The 21813-nt window shown below is 38.0% G+C and overlaps 1 protein-coding gene across 4 annotated transcripts in view; it reads right to left on the reverse strand.

The window, feature by feature from the left end:
* The window catches only part of rbm10 (RNA binding motif protein 10), a 395465-nt gene that overhangs the window by 201651 nt on the left and 172001 nt on the right, over positions 1-21813 (reverse strand). For all 4 annotated transcript variants that reach the window (XM_051933537.1, XM_051933536.1, XM_051933538.1 and 1 more), the window contains exons 8-9: positions 12305-12365; positions 11709-11864 (exon numbers count right to left, since the gene is read on the reverse strand). In XM_051933537.1, the coding sequence (XP_051789497.1) occupies positions 11709-11864; positions 12305-12365 (217 nt within the window). The remainder of the gene's footprint in view (positions 1-11708; positions 11865-12304; positions 12366-21813) is intronic.

Raw genomic sequence — 21813 nt, forward strand, 5'->3', positions numbered from 1 at the left:
GGCATCAACCACAACACCAACTGTGGACATCGGTGCTCTTGTGAAAAGAATGGAGATAAATGCCATCAACTCTGAGAGGGAGAAGCAAGTTTGTTATACCACGTCTTTATTCATCAGATCGGGGGGAATGTGAACATGACTGAGAAAATAAAATGGAATAAAAAAAAAAAATTAACTTTTTCAAGTACCATAGATTTACACCGGCTGTTACAAACTCAAATCAAATTATTTCTCTCTATTATAAAAATAACTCTTAGAGGGAGACGAGACATGATTGTCTCAGAAGCATTTTCACGTTCCGCGAGACAAGAGCTTGTGCAAAGAAATTTGGAAAAGTCCTGCATGGTTGTCAGACACATTTCTTGTAGAGAGAAAGAAATGATATTCACTCATGGGCAGTTATACGTTGCGTTGTCACGGTTTGCGTTCCAAACACAGAATCAAGGCAAAGCAAGCAGGGGGTAAAGCCCCCTACTTTATTATATAACAGTAATAATAACAGAAGCTCACTACTCAAAACGGTGATCCCTGCTCCTCCCCACATTTGAACCCACAACCTCTTGATTAACACTAGAATTACCAGAGCCTACGAAAAAACTCGTATATCCGGCCCACCTTAAATCGCTTCTTAAATCCATTCACACCTCTCCGCCAGCATCCTTTGTCCTCTAAATGTGCTGATAAAAGACAAGCTGCCAGCAGCCGGCTATTCCATCCCCCCCACCAACTTAGAACGTGAGCGAAGTTTTCCCAGCTCACGCCTTGATTGATTATGTGGGAGTGAAGTGGAGTTTTACAGTGGAAATAAGAGATCATTATTCTAAAGTAATCTGTGTGAACACATTGTTAAAACAGAAACTTTGTCATATTTTAGTAATAAATGTTACAAAATGTAGATCGGGTGGAGGGGTGATGTTAGAGCGGGTGAGCTCATTCAGTGCTACAGGAACAACGCACGTTGATCTTTTTTCTTCTTTCAGTACATGTGCCTTCCCTGTTTATTTATATATCTCTGCCTGTCTGTCTCCCTATTACGCAGTGCTCGTCTGTCTGTGTGTTATGGATCTTAAAAATAACAGTTATAAGGACAGTTGTTCCTGTTAATTGCAGTCTCAATTGTTAAAAAAATATTTTAAAAGGAGCATCCCACATGAAAATATAACGATCTCATTAACTGACAGTGCATACCAATTTATAAATTTTATGTCCGTTTGAGGTTAAAAAGAAAAAAAAAAAAAAGCAACATTTTATCCCTAGCGGGGAATCGAACTCAGGTCTGAGAGGCGGCAGAGCTGTTGTGCTCTAAGAGGCAAATCTTAACGCGCTACGCCACGGAGGCTGTTGTATTGTCCTTGAAGCTTTTGTGAAAGTGTTTATTTAATCTTTGGAACTCGGGCTTTACACATTCTATAGTTTATGCCTACTACATTTTGTAACATTTATTACTAAAATATGACAAAGTTTCTGTTTTAACAATGTGTTTACACAGATTACTTTAGAATAATGATCTCTTATTTCCACTGTAAAACTCCACTTCACTCCCACATAATCAATCAAGGCGTGAGCTGGGAAAACTTCGCTCACGTTCTAAGTCGGTGGGGGGATGGAATAGCCGGCTGCTGGCAGCTTGTCTTTTATCAGCACATTTAGAGGACAAAGGATGCTGGCGGAGAGGTGTGAACGGATTTAAGAAGCGATTTAAGGTGGGCCGGATATACGAGTTTTTTCGTAGGCTCTGGTAATTCTAGTGTTAAGAGACAGCAGATCTTACCTCTGCACCAGCCAAGAGGACAGGTCTACTTTGTATTGACTGATATTTGGCTTCAGTTTTTACACATTGCAACACGTAAAAAGAATAATTTAATTTTTCTTTGGTTATGTTCTTGTATAAAAAAGTGCACTTGTTTTGTTATACCTTTTTTTAAAGTGTTTTTTTTGATATTTGGAGTTCAGTCCTCACACATTATACACTTCATGTCAGCATTTTGTCATTATTACTATAGCATGAAAAAAAGTTTCTGTTTTAGTTTTGTGTTCAACATTTCTTTCCTCACATTTCCTGTCCTCCTGCATTTACAGAGATCGATGTAGACACGGAACACACATGAAATGTATATATTACAAATGACGATATATTATTTACACTGGCTGTTAGAGTCTCAAATCAAATATATGTTTTTATTGTATAATAGTAACAAAAAGCTCACTACTTAAAATGTTTATTTTGGGACGCGGGAAGGTTCTAACATGTGACCTTTTGAATAGGAGTCAGCAGTTGTTACCGCTGTACTACCAAAGAAGTTGTGACAACAAACTACACTAACCCAATTTCTTTTTCTTCGGTTATAGTCTTGAATAAAAGTGCACTTGTTTTGTTATATTTGTACTTTTTATGAAAGTGCTTATTTGATATTTGGACTTTGTCTTTAGTACTAAAACATAAAAAGTTTGTATTTTAGGTATGTGTTCAACATTTCTTGCAGTTCCTATCATCCTACACTTACATAGATTTTTGTAGACACGGAACACACATGAAATGCATGCGTTCCTAATAACGATATATTATTTACCCTATACAGCTCTAGGTACCTCACTCCCAGATAAACAAGGCTTGAGCTGGGAGAGCCTTTTGCCATTTCTGCAGCGATGGGGGGGCACAATTGGACAGCAGGCTGCTTGGATTTATCAACACATGTACAACACATAAGGCGCTGATGCAGAGGTGTGAACGGATTTAAGGTAGGCCGGGTTTACGAGTTTTTTTGTAGGCTTTGGAAATTCTAGTGTTAAGTACAGCAGCTTACATTTTCAATTGGAAAGAGAAAAGATATAGAGAATTTGAAATTTATGCTTAGTAAACAATAGGCTTATTAGCTTAACAGCAAAATTTGCCTTTTAAATGTAAACTTGTCAAGCATGTCACTTTGTGTCTTCTTGATAAACATCTTATAAACATTTCATACATTTGCAGCTTATTTATAGATTTGTATTGTGTTTATTATTTGTGTGTGCCACAGAGTATAAGTTCTGGTAAGAAACAAGTGCTGCATTATTAAAATGGTAATCCATATTTATAATTACACCATACATATACATATTCTACGGTGGGCTGGTGCCCTGCCCGGGGTTTGTTTCCTGCCTTGCGCCCCGTGCTGGCTGGGATTGGCTCCAGCAGACCCCCGTGACCCTATAGTTAGGATATACAGGTAGAGGGTTGGATAATGGATGGATGGATATACATATTCATTGTTTTTTTGTTGAAGAAAATGTAAAACTAGTTTTTTGAATTAAGCTTTATTTCAGATAGGTACATTACAGAGGAAATTAAACCACATGACAGCTTGTAATTATGAGAAGAATTTTATTTTCTTTAATGCCACAAGTGTTATGAATAAATATTTTTCCACATATTTTATTACTTAAAGTATATATTTCAAGGAATAATCTTACAGAATTTAATTTTGATAGTAAACAAATTAACAGTTAACACCTATTGTCTATAGTTTAATTATTAAAATATCAAAATTAATACTGAAATATAGAACATATGGCTTCTATGCGTCTGGTTATGCAGTAAAACGTTTTTCAAAGAAACAAAGTAACAAAGAAATGAGTATCAGCCAATCCTTAACATGAAATCGGTGATCAGTATCAGTTTGATATTTCACCACTCCTGCTTCAAGGTCTACAGAAACTGAGCAGTGAACATCATGTAAATTTATTCACAAGCTTTCTTTTACCCTAAAGTATTTCTATTTTTGCAAAGTAGAAAAATTGCTTTTAAAACACAATATAGCACCAATATCAGTATAAAATACAGATAACATCCAAGTATTAAATATAACTTAGGAAAGTATTCATATTTGTATTTTTGTTGAACATTGCTAATTTTAAATATCTATTGTACATAAATCACAACTTCATAGTAGTGAAAATAAAACAAACAATTTACCAAAAATTAATTGTTTGTATTTAGGATAAATGTCTAATATGACTTTCCAACTTCCAGTCTGTCTTAAATTCTGCCTAACACCCTTAATATATGTACGTCACATTTCTGGCACTGCAATCTCTGATCTAAAATGGTAGCCACACAATTTAAATTAAGTTATAAAAGAAAAATAAAAACTAGGTAAGCCATATGGATGAATAAAAACAATATACTAAGGATCTGTAATGGACTAAAATGGGATCAGATAACACATTGATACAAGACCTTTTGGAATGACAACTTACGGGTGAGTTTTTGTGTTCACAGTTCTTTTTGTTTTGTAAATTCTGTTTTTAGAACTTTTCATATATTGGTTTTATAAATTCTCCAATAGTATACTTCTATGCTTCCCAGTGAAGGTATAGAGCACAGGTGTCAAACTCCAGGCCTGGAGGGCCGCAGTGGCTGCAGGTTTTCATTCTAACCCTTTTCCTAATCAGTGACCAGTTTTCACTGCTAATTCACTTTTTTCCCCTTTTATTTTAACAGCCATGTTAGAAGGATTCTGAATTGATTCGTTTCCTCATTAAATGACAGCCAAACAGAAATGAGATGTGAAACGAGCCAACAGATGACCAGCTTAAACTGGGGCTTCAAACTCCAACCAGTTTCTTTAATGAGAAGCAGATGCTTGCTTGCTGTTAATTAAACCCGCAATTTAATTCCACGGCTTGTTGCTGCTCTCGTTCTGCAACAGCAGGCATTTCCAAAACTAATGATTTTCTGTTTTTTATAAGAACATCGTCAAAGTGTTTTGAGATATTAACCTTACTGAGACCATCACCTTTCTTTATTTTCAGATATAGTGTGATGTGGCGGCTTGTTTTGTCTCATTATTGTTTGGCTGGTAAGTAAGGAAAAAAACTAAAGGGCCTGAGTCAAGTTAATTAAAAGAAGTAATTAGCAGCAAAAATTGGTCACTAATTAAGAAGATGGTTAGAATGAAAACCTGCAGCCACTGTGGCCCTCCAGGACTGGAGTTCGACACCCCTGGTATAGAGAATGATGTTTTAAAAGATATTAAATTTCTTTATGAAATTAAATTGCCCATGATGGTACAAAAATGAATGGAGTTCACAATGAACTGACCCCTATGTGGATTTGATTCCTATACCGCATCCAAAACTGCACGCACAACTTGTGTCATTTCATCTTCCTGTTTTGGTTTTGTGTGTTTAATTGATGCTGCTGTAGCAATTATTAAAGATTATGACATTATTTCAAGAGGTATAAATTATTTTAACTATTTTTTAATCCAACCATTCAATTTCTAGATTTATGCAAGTTCAGACTAAGGTTGTACATGACTAAAACCTAACCTGGAGGGACAAAACATAAAAGTCATGAGTGGAAAATAAACTTTTCATCTCTTTTAAACAAGCATTGACAATTGCACTGTAAAGAAGGTAGGATCCAATAATCCCTTAATTTAGTGCATATATTGTACATGTCTTTGTGCAAGTGAGAGTAAAATTCATTTAGGAATAAAATCACCACACAGGCAAGGACAAAGCTAAATATTCAAAGAAAGCAGAAAGGTGGAGTTGATACTGTTGATTCACTGGGGTTGTTGGTAGTACCTGACAGCGGGGACAGAGAGGCCATGCTCAGTTCTGATAATCTGCCAGAGACAGGTAACTTCTCATTGCCCGCCTCAATCTCAGTTTTGCTCCCACTTTCACTCTCGACTGGAGCCAATGCTACAGCATGAGGTACCAGCAGATCCGTTCCTTTGCCTGTCTCTTCCAAGTCAGTCTCTGCCAGGCCATATCATGAACTTGAGTCCAGTTTAGACATTGATGAAGCTTTAGCTGCATTTTCCTTCTCTTTCTGAACTCTTGATCTGCTGCTCATGCTTTTAAATATAGTTGTATATAGCTGTGGTTAAATTCTCTCTGGTTGAATAAGTATAGGATACCTCAGAATGATAGTTAAAAAAGTTAAATAATGCCACTGCCACCAGGGATCCGTCTTAAACATGCACCTCTCACAACAGATGAGACCAACTCCCCCCTAGAAGCTGGAGATAACAGAATTCTGCCTCAAACTTTTCGCCAAGCATTAACTACTGTCTTTTCAAAGAAAGTAAGGACTTATTATTGTGTGCATCATACTCATCACTTTCACTTCTGAATAATGATGATAAGATACTCTCCAAAGTTCTAGCCAGAAAGACTGAGAAAGTGCTTCCCTTTGTAATATCATAAAACAAAACTGGATTTATTAAAGGCAGACACTTAGCTTTTAATCTCAGACATTTGTTTAATGTAATTTACTTATCCATAAAATCTAATACACCAGAGGTCTTATTATCTTTGGACGCAGAAAAAGCATTTGACATGGTTGCATGGGGCAAACTATTCGCCACATTGCACAATTTAGCCCAAATACATCTGCATGATATCAAGCTACTCTAAACCTGCCCCGAAGCCTGTTTGTATTAACAACGTTATTTGAAACTACTTCAAACTATAAATGTTGTATAAGACAAGGATGCACTTTATTAACTCTGCTATTTGCAATAGCCATTGGCCATTCACTTTCAAAATGTATCAGAGATAAAGGGGATTACCAAAGATGGACTTGAACAAAAAATATCACTATATGCAGATGATATGGTACTGTATATATCAGACCCACAAACTTCCATACCAGCACTCCTCAATGCACTAGCAGAATTTCAAAAGATATCTGGAATCAAAATTAATTTGAATAAAAGTGTCCTTTTCCAGTGAACTTTCTAGCACACAATATTAGACTGGACAACTCCCCATTTATTTTAGCATATCAGTTAAAATACCTTGGGGTAAACATCACAAGTAAATACAGGGCTCTTTTTCAACAAAATTTTGCTTTCTGCATGGAAAAAAATTAAACAAGATGTGAACAGATGGTCTATCCCCCATCTCACATTAGCAGGGAGAATCAATATTGTCAAGATGAACATCCTTCCCAAGTTTCTATTTCTATTTCAGAGCATCCATTAACAAATTGTTCTTTAAGAAATTCAATTCAATTATAAAGTTATTTATTTGGAATTCAAAATATTCACACATGTGAAAGGCAATTCTACAATGGCCTAAAGCAGAAGTGGGCATATCACGACATAACTTTCAATTTTATTACTGTACGGCAAATAGACAAGCCTGGTCTGCAAAAGAAATACAACCTTGCTGTACTTCTTTATATGTCCTACTTTGTGTCTAAGTAAATACAAATTATTGTCAGTATACTGATGTCCAGTTGTCCAATCACTCACTCAGAACATGGAACCAATGCAGGAAACACTTTAAGACAGCTCTTATCTGTTGCACCGTTACATGATATTCACTTTTTTCTACTCTCTCAAACCTTTACAGTATTTAATGTCTGGAAAACATCCAGGATTGAAACACTTAGAGATTTGTATACAGTAATCCCTCCTCGATCGCAGGGGTTGCGTTCCAGAACCCCCCACGAAAGGTGAAAATCCGCAAAAAAGAAACCATATGTTTATATGGTTATTTTTATATTGTCATGCTTGGGTCACAGATTTGCACAGAAACACAGGACGTTGTAGAGAGACAGGAAATATATTCAAACACTGCAAACAAACATTTATCTCTTTTTCAAAAGTTTAAACGTGCTCCATGACAAGACAGAGATGACAGTTCAGTCTCACAATTACAAGAATGCAAACATATCTTCCTATTCAAAGGAGTGCGCGTCAGGAGCAGAGAATGTCAGAGAGAGAGAAAAGCAAACAATCAAAAACCAATAGGTGCCGTTCGAGCTTTTAAGTATGCGGGAAGCATGTCACTTGACAAAGCAGCTGCAAGGAAGCCCAGCAAGGAAGGGAACAATGTGAAGGTAATCCTTCAGCATTTTTAGACGAGCGTCCGAAATCGTCTAGGGGTGCGAACAGCCCCCCTGCTCACACCCCCTCCGTCAGGAGCAGAGAATGTCAGAGCAAGAGTGAGAGAGAGAGAGAGAAAAGCAAATAATCAAAAATCAATAGGTGCTGTTTGATCTTTTAAGTATGCGAAGCACCGTGCGGGAAGCATATCGCTTGACAAAGCAGCCACAAGTAAGCCCAGCAAGGAAGGGGAGCAATGTGAAGGTAATCTTACAGCATTTTTTGAGGAGCGGTTGTATCCTCTAGGGGTGCGAACAGCCCCATGCTCACAATATATTTGAGGAGTTTTATTTAATACGTAATACGTGCTCTGATTGGGTAGCTTCTCAGCCATCTGCCAATAGCGTCCCTTGTATGAAATCAACTGAGCAAACCAACTGAGGAAGCATGTACCAGAAATTAAAAGACCCATTGTCCACTGAAACCCAAGAACCAGCAAAAAATCCACGATATATATTTAAATATGCATGGAAGAGAAGGTCTGTGATACGGTTTGCATATTTGCAGCTGGAGATCCATAAAGGGAGAAAAAATGAATCACGTATCATAAAGTAATTTTTATTCCTGAGCTTTCAACCCCTGCCAGGGGTCTTCATCAGAGGATAATGCTTACACTTACAAGAATCAAAGGCAATATATAGCAACACATTACGTGGAGGGGGTGGCTAAGTCAGTGTGATGGGGGGGGGGGGGGTATTGGGTGTACAGTTTATTTATTATGAACATGTTCTTCTTAAGTTTGCATTTGCTGGATTTATGTCCAAGTGTCTGTTGATGGCGTTCTCATTTGATAGACAAAGATTCGGCCAGCTCTCTGGCACTTTTAGTACTGGCCTTAAATTTTACTTGTACATTGTCCCAGTTAAATGTATGTCCTGTTGATTTAGTATGCGTGTAGATCAATGAAAGTGAGTCCTTTCTTCTGACGGCGTTGCGATGTTCCTGTATACGTGTTGTGATTCTTTTTGAAGTTTGTCCTATGTATACCGCTGCGCAAGAACTGCATGGAATGCTATAAACTGCGTTTCGTGTTTCTGCTATCGACTTCTTGTTTTTAGCATTAAACAGGACCGTGCGCAGATTGTTCGTGGGTTTGTGTGCTATTCTGACGCCTGACTTGGCCAGGATGCACGCTGTACCTTCAGACACCTTGTGGTGATAAGGGAGTGAGTGCCAGGTGGGGTGGGGGTTCTGATTCAATTCAATTGTTTGCTGAGTTTTTTGGCGTCTTCTGTGTAAGCTCCGATTAACACTAGAATTACCAGAGCCTACGAAAAAACTCGTAGATCCGGCCCACCTTAAATCGCTTCTTAAATCCGTTCACACCTCTCCGCCAGCATCCTTTGTCCTCTAAATGTGCTGATAAAAGACAAGCTGCCAGCAGCCGGCTATTCCATCCCCCTACAGACTTAGAACGTGAGCGAACTTTTCCCAGCTCATGCCTTGACTGATTATCTGGGAGTGAAGTGGAGTTTTACAGTGGAAATAATAGATCGTTATTTGGAACACACGCATTTCATGCGTGTTCCGTTTCTAAAGTAATCTGTGTAAACATATTGTTAAAACAGAAACTTTTTCATATTTTAGTAATAAATGTTACAAAATGTAGTAGGCATAAACTATAGAATGTGTAAAGCCCGAGTTCCAAAGATCAAATAAACACTTTCACAAAAGCCTCAAGGATGATACAACAGCTTCCGTGGAGTAGCGCACTAAGATTTGCCTCTTAGAACACAGCAGCGTTGCCTTGCCTCACAGACCTGAGTTCGAGTCCCCGCTGGAGATGAAATGTTGCTTTTTTTTTTCTTTTTAACCTCAAACGGACATAAAATTTATAAATTGGTATGCACTGTCAGTTAATGAGATCGTTATATTTTCATGTGGGATGCTCCTTTTAAAATATTTTTTTTAACAATTGAGACTGCAATTAACAGGAACAACTGTCCTTATAAATTATTTTTAAGATCCATAACACACAGACAGACCGAGCACTGCGTAATAGAGAGACAGACAGGCAGAGATATATAAATAAACAGGGAAGCCACATGTACTGAAAGAAGAAAAAAGATCAACATGTGCGTTGTTCCTGCTGCACTGAATAAGCTCAGGCGCTCTAACATCACCCTTCCCCCATCTAAGATCGGGGGGGAGGGGTGATGTGAAGGGGTGATGTTTAAGCGCCTGAGCTTATTCAGTCGTCTACATAGCGTATCCAAATTTTGGGTGTGAACTGGGATAGAGCCATGTTTTAAATATGCTTACATATAAAATCTGCGATAGAGTGAATCCGCGAAAGTCGAAGCGAGATATAGTGAGAGATTACTGTATAGATAATGTCTTTGCGTGTTATGAACAATTATGCTTCAAATTTAACTTTCCATTCACACAATTTTTCCACTATTTTCAAATCAGAATCTTTGTGCGGCAGGTGGCCGAGTGCGGCCCTCAATCAGCCGCCTATATAACGAGCCGCCGCCCTACAATCAAGGCTGGAGTCGGGTGAGGAGGTGGACGAGGTCAGAGGAGGCGGCAAGGAGAGGCCCTGAGTGTTTGTGAGGAGAAGAGAGACGGCTAGTGAAGGAGCCGGGACTTTGAGAGACAGTGGGGGTTTGCTGGTGTGGTGCACTTAAGACTTGTATTATAATAGTAGTAGTGTAAATAAACGTGTGGTGATGGACTGCAATGTGTCTGCCTGTCTGTGTCCGGACTGTACCATTCTACATTTGCTAAAAGGAACCAGCCCATGTTTCCTCACCTCCCACCCATTTCTCTTCCAGAACACAATACTGATAATCTTGAAGACTCAGACAGCATCTCAATATATATAACAATATATAAAAACATTTAAAGTCTTCTTCTTTCAAAGATCATATGGTATGTTGGGAAAAGGATCTTTCACTTAACATCTCTGAAAAAGCGTGGAAGGCATCCATGCATAAAATACACCCTAGCTCCATATACACAAAGCATTCAATTATTCAACTTAAAATCTTTTAGTTAACACATTTATCTAATTTAAAATTGCCCAAAATGTATCAAGGGTAAGATCAAATATGTGAATGTTGAAATTTCGCTCCAACCTCACTGGGACACATGTTTTGGGGGTGTGCCAAATTAACATTCTTCAGGACAATAATCTTTGACTGCCCATCAGATAGCCTTGGTGTCACAATCATTCCCAACGCATTAACAGCCACATTTGGTGTACTCCCGGATGGGCTAAAGTAGAGAAAGACAGATTGATTGTGGGTAAATGCTGTGTTATACTATTTGAAATTGGAAAAAACTAAATTCTCACTTAGTTAATCTGTTCAAAAAGTTTTTAAAATATGGTAAGATATAATTAATCAAATGTTAGAATATACATTTACATTGGGGAAAGGGACATTCTCTTTGCTGTTTTTAAAGATTTGCTCTTGTGGTAGGTTCTCCTCTCTTTCTCTGGGGCGAGGGTTGAATTATGGCTTCTTAAGTTTGACTTGATTGTATGGAATTTTTTTTTTTTCCAAATAAAATCAATAAAATAAAAAAGCAGCACTATCCAATGTGTTCAGTATCTGCAATATCTGCTATGAAACTAATTTGCATTAATGCAAGAAACAGAAAGTAACATATTAATCAGTAACAATCATTTTACTACTATTTATGAAAGACTAATTTTTTTTTACTCATTCAAAACTGCTACAGAAAAGTCTACATGATACTGAACTAGTTCAATAACAATATATCACAGACTTTGGCAAAACATTTTTCAATATTAAAAATACCCACTGAAAGAAAACCTCAGCCCCAATAAAAACTATATAATATCAAATAACTTACTGTCATTGGCAGCCTCCGCAGTTTGAGGTGCGAGTTCCAAAGGTTGAGGGGTAGACTGACTATAATGACTTGGCAAAGGTAATAGGCCTTGAGAAGACTCATTTACATGTTCCAAAGGTATGTCTTGGTGGGCAAGAGGTAACTTTAACTCAGTTTCTGCAATGTTAGAGAAAAATGAATCCCAAGGCTCTTAAAAATTTGTATTTATATAGGTTCATTCTGCTGATGTAATATACTGTAAGATTTCAGAGTTAAAAATAAGTAGGATCTACTTCAAGTTTTTAACTTCTTAGTTAACACAATAAACACTGATCAATCAATACTAGCATTTGTAGTTCAATGTAAAACATGTATGCAATTTCTATAAGTAGTTCATCTTTATTTCAAACCAGGCAAGTTACTTAAGTCACCCATTAACCAAATGAAAAACATGTCCTTGAAAATTTCTAATAGTGTTAAATTCTAGGTATTCTTCATGCAGATACAAAGTCAAGCTGATATAGTTGTAGCTTACAAACAGATGGACTAGCTAAAGGCTTTAAAATTTAGTGCATACGGGACAAAACTAGATTTGATCAAATTTAATACACCAGTACCTGTTTTTGAAATTCCACACTTGAAACACTTTTCCCGTCGTTTGAAATTCTGTACACCACACTGTAAGTGGGGAAAGAAAAGGCATGTTTTACTTCTTATTAAGTTCAAAAGATTTGCATTGTTAGAAAGAAGAAAAAAATCTGTCACATTTTTCATCACACTACGCAAGTCTGTAGCAAAGCTCTAAGGATTTCTAAACTAAAAGCAGGCATGAAGCTTTACCAGGCCATGAGCCACACTTTAATATGAAGCAACATGCCAACTCCAAGCTCATTGAAATGTAAAACAAATAACCATATTGAGGAAATAAAAGATACAGCTGCAGCATTAATACTACAACTTCCAGAACATCCACTGAGAATATAACACAATCACAATCTTTTGCGAAGGATATTGTACTCTGTAAGGTGAAAACGGGTAGGGGAAACTGGAGAGTGAGGAAACCTAATATCAAAAGGAGTTTAAAATCTTCCCTGAACATAACTGAAAACTAATGTAGCATTTTAAGAAATTAAGTTATTATGTTAAACTTCAATAAAAATACAACACCATTGATGATAACAACAAACTTTTATTTCTCACTCACTCAGACACTGAACACTCATAACCAAAAAAAGCCCACTTACTATTAACCAGAGCGTAACTCTAATAATAGGAACACAGTACTGTAATACTACAAATAAGACAAATAAGGCAACATATAGAAGACATAGATCTTCATCTTATCTTTATTTTTCAATAAGAAAAAAAATGTAAACTGCAAAACATGCATTATCTCCAATTTATATGTACAGGCAATCTAATCATTACCATACCACAAATAAAAAATATGGCTATACTAGTCATTTAATTTGCCATATTCCTTCTTTAGGTGTAGTAAGTACAAAAGGAGAAGTCCCTTTTTTGTAAAACAGTCAGAAAGCAGGTACTTTGTAGATAACCACAAAACACATTGGGCATTTTGCTCTTGAACAAGTTATTTAATCCCACTTAATTCTAGATAAATATCTTCTCTGGTGCAAACTAGGTGGATTGAATTGTATCAACCAAAGAGTAGTTGTCTGTAACACAAATGACATGAAGAGCATTGTTTCTTCAGTCACAGACTGTAAGCTCTGAAAAGAATGAGCAGAAAGCAGACTGCACTATCAATGCCATCAGACATTGTCAGGGTTTCTTCTTTGCACTACTTTTAATTCTTTTCTACTGCCAAGAAAATGGTGGAACTGTCATCTCGCTCTTGCCAAAATACTGAAGTGCCCTCCTTTTTTTGCCACCATAAGGAAGATTCCCAAATTAGGTGAGTCTGTTCCTAGGTGCTGAAACTTCAATGCCACTTTCAAAAAATAAATTTTGCGAATTACTTCCTTGGTTTCATGTATTATTTTGCACAGTAGCATGTTCGTGCTGGATGCAAAGATGCAGGCATCAAACCTGACATCAAGTCTGCTTTGTTTGGCAACCCATAGAATCAGTCCTTTTTTTTTTTTTTTTTTTAAACTTTTGCTGTTCCAGTTAAGGTGAACATTCCTTTTTATGGCTCTAGAAAGTTCTATGGTAGTGGATTGAAGGTGTAAGTGTGTAGGTTGCATGCTGTATATATATTTTGTTCTATTGACACTTCCAGTCTCACATAGCTAAAGTGATCATGCCCTTCATGACAAGCCTGGAAAGCTGATGTGAGGTACGGAATGACCGATAGAGAAAAGTTGTGTGTCTGCCCATATAAAATCATCAACATGGCATGCCCAAGAATTTCAGTCACAGTACCAGCTTCATCTAGCCAGTAACAAAACTGCAGGATCCACTTGTGAAACGTATCCACCAATCTTCAACATGATCTACTTTACTATAGTGTGCCAGTAAAGAGATGCATCTGTAAGACCAAACACATATTTTCTGAGACTCTATAGTTTCCCCTCAGTAAGGGAATGAACATACATAATGTGTGTGTGTATGTGTATATATATATATATATATATATATATATATATATATATATATACACATTATGTTTCATATCCCTTCTTGCTTTGCTGACTCAAATGATATATCCTTGATTTGAGAAAAATCATTTTCCATTGATCAAGCCACATAGTTTAAACTGATGTGTTACTGGTTTAATGTGCAGACTATCTACACTTGACATGTCAAAAGACCTTTTTTGTCAGCATTATTCCCAGGATCCATAAACTCTAAAATGTACCAATTTCTGTTTATGTTTGATGCTTTGCCAGCTGTCCTAAGACTTTATCTGTATACTGAATGCCACGGTCTCAGTCCATATATCTCACAGTTTGACCCTTTTTTAAACTAATACAATGACTCTGTCTTAACCCAAACGTCTGCTCAGCTTCAGCATCTTCTACAGGGGACTGAAGAGTTTAGAGTCTCCTATTCATCTTCATTGTCTGATACAGTGTTGGATAAATCTTTTGCTACATCCCTGTCACTGTTGGTAGTATGTTGTCATCTTTAGTGATTGCTTTATGTAGTCTGGAATGGTGTACTCTTGCAAGTGTACCTTCAAGTCTCACAAATATCACAACTCCATCCTGTCCAATGACAACTCCAGGTCCCTTTCATTCTGTACAGTCAACCCTTTTGTAGTACACTTTGTCTCCTGTCTCAAATTTTTAATTTATAGCAATAATCTGTTTCTGGACTGCTCTCCCATATTCTGTCTAAACACTCAGCTTCAGTAAATAGTCTTCTTGAAATATACAGTGCCAAAATATGTTCTCCCATGGACATTCCTAGTGGTTCCTTCTAGGGCAGTTGGCCTATCCATGAAGACAGAGGGAAGATTTGGCTTTGGCCTAACACTAGGTGAAATGGGTTGTACCCATTACTATATTGTGCATTGTATGCTTTGCCATTAGTCCTCAACCCAATGCTGTTTCCCACTCATATCCAGTATTCTCACTTTCCGTATATATTTCCACGACAGTTCGATTATGTCTCTCAAGTAGCCCATTATTCCAGGGACCGTATGCAGCTGTCTCTTCCACGTCTCTGATTCTGTCATTATTAAATTCCACAACATTATCTCTTAATAGTTTCTGTGGAGCTCCATGTAGGTTTATCCAAGAAATAATGAATTGCTTTACAATTTATGAATGTCTTTTAGCATTTCATTTACTTTCTGCATTGAAGCATATTAATATATTAATAATACGAAAATATCATAGTCCTGGTTCAAGTTCATGTAAGCCCATAGCCAAAACTCCATTGTATTTAGGAACTAGCAACAAACCAACAGCTGGTCTGAGTTTGGGTTTGCCATATTTCACATTTTAAGTCTCAATTTTCAACAATTTTCTTAAATAAAGAGGCACACTTTGTACCCTCATTTCCTGAGCTATGAAGAAATTTCAGTAATATGTCCATTAAAGCCTGTCCAAATTGCAGGCGAAGTTTCAGAAAGTCTTTTGCATCTCTCCTGTACTCATGTTTTCTGAGACTGCTAGAATTTCACATCACTCTAATGTTTCTTTATTTAAGATGTTCACGCAGTAGTGACCTGAGCTAGTTAATTCAAGACTCACTAGCTGATTAAGCATCACTGCTTTATCATTTTCCATAGCCACAAATGTCTCTGCCCTTTTAAAGGAAGTTTTGTTTAACAACAATGGGATGTCAATTGGAACCACTTCTGTTTCAATAATATATCGTCTCTGTCCAATCTCTGCAGCAATTTTAGCTTGTTTGGTGGAATGTACATTTTTGCCATCTCCAAATCTGAAAAATCTGCTGCTTGAAATGCTTGAGTTTAGCATCCTGCGTTTGATTAATCTGTAAACAATGTAATGTTGAATTCTTCAAAGTCTTTTGTTTTTTTATTTTCCTCTGTTATATTAGCTTATTCATTTTTATGTGGGCAATCTTTAACCCAGTGATAAGTGCTCTGACAAATAATGCGTCTTGATCTTCTACTATACTTATTTGTCTAATGGATTAGCGACTGGCAATGGTGACCTCCTCGAAATGTTTTGCAAATGCAGTCTGTTACACTGTTTCTTAAGTTACATTAATGCGCATTGATACCAGAGATGCCTTTTCACCAAAAACCCACTTTAGCACTGACTTCTTTGGGACAAAGGTAAGCTCGGTACATGCTGTTAATGCCATTCACCTTTGTTTGCATCTCAACATGCAGTATCCAACAACTTAAAAGTTAGCACGGTATCTGGGAAAGTCATGATATATTTATGCATGTGGGAGTATCTCTGCTTGAAATCAATTATATAATCTCGCCACAGAAACTGTACTCACCCTATTAACACTACAATAACTGAAGCCTGCAAAAAAACTTGTACTCCCAGGCCATCTTTAAATTCCTTAACACCTCTCCATCAGCGTCTTTTGTTTTGTAAATGTGTCGTTCACTACAAGCAGCAAGCAGTCTGCTATCCCATCCCCATCCCTCGACGGAGAACAACTCAGGCAAAAAGTTCTCCCAGCTTAAGGCTCCTTATCGGCATGTGATGTGCCTGGAGTTGTATAAGGTAAATAATACAGTATATTGTTATTTGGAACATATGCATTTCATATGCGTTCCGTGTCTACAAAGATCTGGGTAAATGTAGGTTGAAAGGAAATGTGAGGCAAGCAATGCTGAAAACATACCTAAAGCAGAAACTTTTTCCATGTTATATTAATAATGATGTGAGTGTATAATATGTGCTTTTATTCAAGAATATAACCAAAGTATATAATAAAATCATTCAATTTACATATTGCTGTCAATGAGTTACAAACCCAAGCTCAAAAATCAAATCAACAAAAAGTTAATACGTATTCTTGGATGGTGCAGAGGTAAGAACTGCTACCTTATAACCAAAAGGTTGCTGGTTCGAGTCCTGGTGCGCCGCGATTTGAGTACTGAGCTGCTATTATTATTATTATTACTATAATATAATAAAAACATACATTTGATTTGAATCTGTAACTCCCAGTGTAAATTTTGGCTACTTGTAAAAGTTAGTGCTTTTTTTTTTTTTATTATTATTCAGTTTTATTCTTTGAGTGACGTTCATGTGGTACAATGAACTTGCCTCTCCCTCTCAGAGTTGATGCCATTTATCTCCTTTCTTTTCACAGGTGCAGCAATGACGACAGTTGGTACTGTGGTTGATGCCTGCTCAGAATTATTTGTTGTGCCAGCAATCAAAGATACAATGTCCCATGACCGCTATCAGACTGGACAAAGGCAGAACCGTAATAAGAAACAGCTTTTTCACAGTGCTTTTGCTGGGTAATTGACTGCTGCACCGCCAAAAATGTATATTTGGAAGGTTTGAAAGAAGTCTTTTTAATGTACAGGAGAGAGAAACTTACCAGAGTCTACGAAAAAAACTTGTAGATCCGGCCCACCTTAAAACCGTTCTCAGCTGTCTTTTGTCTTCTAAATGTGCCGATTAACACGAGCAGCAAGCAGCTGGCTATTCCATCCCCCACCGCCACAGAACATTCACTAAGTTTTCCCAGCTCATGCCTTGTTTGATTATCTGGGAGTGACTGAAGTGCTGGAGTTTTAGAGTGGAAATAATAGATCGCTATTTGGAACACATGCAGTTCATGTGTGTTCCATTTCTATAGTAATCTGTGTAAACACATTTTTAAAACAGTAACGTTTTTAAAATTTTAGTAGTAAATGACAAAATGTAGGCATAAACTGTATAATGTATGAAGTCTGAAGTCCAAAGATCAAGTAAACACTTTCACAAAAGGTTCAAGGATGATTCAACAGCTTCTGTGGCATAGCGGTAAGATTTGTTGACTTGTAATCAAGAGTCCCCGGTTCGATCCCCACTCAGTCCTATATATGTCGTTTTCAGTAGTGAGCTGCTCTTTTTGTTAATATTATACAGTACACACATACATTTGGTTTGCGTCTGTAACACACGGTGTGCATTTATAGGACTTGTAAAAGTTACCGTTTTTTTTTTACTTTTATTCTCTCTAAATCACGATCACGATACATACTACCGCCCCCCCCAGTTTTATTGAGTGTTCCTGCTCATGCTGAATTAGTGTGCACCTTATGGTGTATGATGTCAAAAAAACAAAAAAACACAGACGTAGGTACGGTGCATCCGGAAAGTATTCACAGCGCATCACTTTTTCCACATTTTGTTATGTTACAGCCTTATTCCAAAATGGATTAAATTCATTTTTTTCCTCAGAATTCTACACACAACACCCCATAATGACAACGTGAAAAACGTTTACTTGAGATTTTTACAAATTTATTAAAAATAAAAAGATTGAGAAAGCATATGTACATAAGTATTCACAGCCTTTGCCATGAAACTCAAAATTGAGCTCAGGTGCATCCTGTTTCCCCTGATCATCCTTGAGATGTTTCTGCAGCTTAATTGGAGTCCACCTGTGGTAAATTCAGTTGATTGGACATGATTTGGAAAGGCACACACCTGTCTATATAAGGTCCCACAGTTGACAGTTCATGTCAGAGCACAAACCAAGCAGGAAGTCAAAGAAATTGTCCGTAGACCTCCGAGACAGGATTGTCTCAAGGCACAAATCTGGGGAAGGTTACAGAAAAATTTCTGCTGCTTTGAAGGTCCCAATGAGCATAGTGGCCTCCATCATCCATAAGTGGAAGAAGTTCGAAACCACCAGGACTCTTCCTAGAGCTGGCCGGCAATATAAACTGAGCGATCAGGGGAGAAGAGCCTTAGTCAGGGAGGTGACCAAGAATTCAATGGTCACTCTGTCAGAGCTCCAGAGGTCCTCTGTGGAGAGAGGAGAACCTTCCAGAAGGACAACCATCTCTGCAGCAATCCACCAATCAGGCCTGTATGGTAGAGTGGCTAGACAGAAGCCCCTCCTTAGTAAAAGGCACATGGCAGCCCGCCTGGAGTTTGCCAAAAGGCACCTGAAGGACTCTCAGACCATGAGAAAGAAAATTCTCTGGTCTGATGAGACAAAGATTGAACTCTTTAGTGTGAATGCCAGGCGTCAAGTTTGGAGGAAACCAGGCACCGCTCATCACCAGGCCAATACCATCCCTACAGTGAAGCATGGTGGTGGTAGCATCATGCTGTGGGGATGTTTTTCAGTGGCAGGGACTGGGAGACTAGTCAGGATAAAGGGAAAGATGACTGCAGCAATGTACAGAGACATTCTGGATGAAAACCTGCTCCAGAGCACTCTTGACCTCAGACTGGGGCGACGGTTCATCTTTCAGCAGGACAACGACCCTAAGCACACAGCCAAGATATCAAAGGAGTGGCTTCAGGACAACTCTGTGAATGTCCTTGAGTGGCCCAGCCAAAGCCCAGACTTGAATCCGATTGAACATCTCTGGAGAGATCTTAAAATGGCTGTACACCGACGCTTCCCATCCAACCTGATGGAGCCTGAGAGGTGCTGCAAAGAGGAATGGGCGAAACTGGCCAAGGATAGGTGTGCCAAGCTTGTGGCATCATATTCAAAAAGACTTGAGGCTGTAATTGCTGCCAAAGGTGCATCGACAAAGTATTGAGCAAAGGCTGTGAATACTTATGTACATGTGATTTCTCAGTTTTTTTATTTTTAATACATTTGCAAAAACTTCAAGTAAACTTTTTTCACATTGTCATTATGGGGTGTTGTGTGTAGAATTCTGAGGAAAAAAAATTTATTTAATCCATTTTGGAATAAGGCTGTAACATAACAAAATGTGGAAAAAGTGATGCGCTGTGAATACTTTCCGGATGAACTGTATATATGATATTTGGAATTATTCGTTTTATGACCTGTATAGTACATTTCAGAAAACTTTGTGGAACGGATGCAACATTATTTATATTATTCATATTCATTCGCATAATATCTTGCGGTTTGTAATCAGTGACTGCGTGTTTTTTTTCCCCAGTCTTGCCAGTCCCCACATGTTGCTGTATGCTGTTTCTTTTGTACTCCAGGACATGCAGAGGATAGAATAGTACAGAGCAGTAAGTAAAGAGCTTTATGCAATCATCAGATTCAAATGTTAAATGTTCACACACACGTCCATTGTCTTGAACGGGCAACATGATCATTTGTAGTGGGGCATTTCAGATTTGCTAGCATTTGTCCTAGCTCAAGGACCGCCCCAAAACCCACACACTGAGTTCTCCATCTCAGGATTTAGGGTGAGAAACTTATAATAACCAGAACTTGTCCTTCGTAAGATTTTTATCTTTAGTTATAGGTAACACTGTAAACTTTAACTGGCTTTGTTCTCTCTATTAAACTTAAGTTAATTGTTCTCAGAATCAAAGTACAGTGGAACCTCGAGATACGAACAGCTCTATATACGAGAAATTCAAGATACAAGGAAAGTATGTGCGAAAAATTCAGATCTAAATACGAGCACTGGTTTGTGTAACGAGCCAGGCTGTGGGTATAGCTCGCGGCTTAGCGAGGGGGCGTGGTACCTGTAGCGAGCCACAGGGCGATCTGCAGTGTGGGCGTATCTCACCTAAGTGCACAGGTGGGAAACTGCCCACATCCATGATAGTTCCTGTGGCTGATGGGCTGCAGCTGCCATGTTCTCCCCGCATATATAGAGAAGCGCAAGCCGGTTAAGGGGGAGAAGAAGTAAAAGAAAAGAGAGGAGAGAGAACGGAGGTTGCAGGCAGGCAGGCAGGAAGCAGCAGCAGCAGTGGGAGAAAGTCGGTGCGGGAGAGCGAGCGAGTGCAGGCTCGCATGTAGCTGAACAGTGAGCTGAACAGGCGAGCCAAACAGCTGAAGCAGGACGGTGTAGAGAAGGTCAGCTGCATTAAGAGTGTCTCGCCTGTTGCAGAGCCCGCATGGGAGAAGCAGGTGAGACACGGACGCTAACAGAGAAGAAGCACCGGGGATTGTCATCTGTTTTTTAAAGACTGCTTCCTGTTGACGTTTTAACCTCGTGTTAAAGGATTGTTATTCTTGTGTATTTTAAACCTCCACTTCACTACTGTTTTAAGGATTATTTATTTAAAGATTTATTGAATGCTCTACTGCACTTTGGACACCTGTTTTGATTCTTTTAATAATCAGTTATATTATTTACCAGTGTTATTTATTAAAGGTAGACTACAGTTTAAATTATTTATCAGTGTTATTTGTTAGGAAAATTGATTTTTATGTTAATATTTTTGGGGTGCGGAACGGATTAACTGGATTTCCATTATTTTCAATGGGGAGGTTTGTTCTAGATATGAGAAATTCGCTATACGAGCTCAGTGCTGGAACGAATTAAACTCGTATCTCGAGGTTCCACTGTATACTTATGGTTCAAGATGAGTGATGTTTGGTTCTTTGCCTGGTCAGCTTTCTCCAGACACATGGAAGAATTTTTCAGCGTGCTTTCTTTTCCTTGTTCAGGAGGTCTCCTTCTTCATCTTTAACAGTAGAATTACCAAAGCCTACGAAAAAACTCATAATCCCGGCCCACCTTAAATCCGCACAAACTTCTCCGTAAGTGTCTTTTGTGTTATAAATGTGTCAATCAGTACAAACTGTCACAACTGTACAA

This window comes from Erpetoichthys calabaricus, chromosome 11 (assembly GCF_900747795.2).
Source record: "Erpetoichthys calabaricus chromosome 11, fErpCal1.3, whole genome shotgun sequence".
Classification (NCBI taxonomy): domain Eukaryota; kingdom Metazoa; phylum Chordata; class Cladistia; order Polypteriformes; family Polypteridae; genus Erpetoichthys; species Erpetoichthys calabaricus.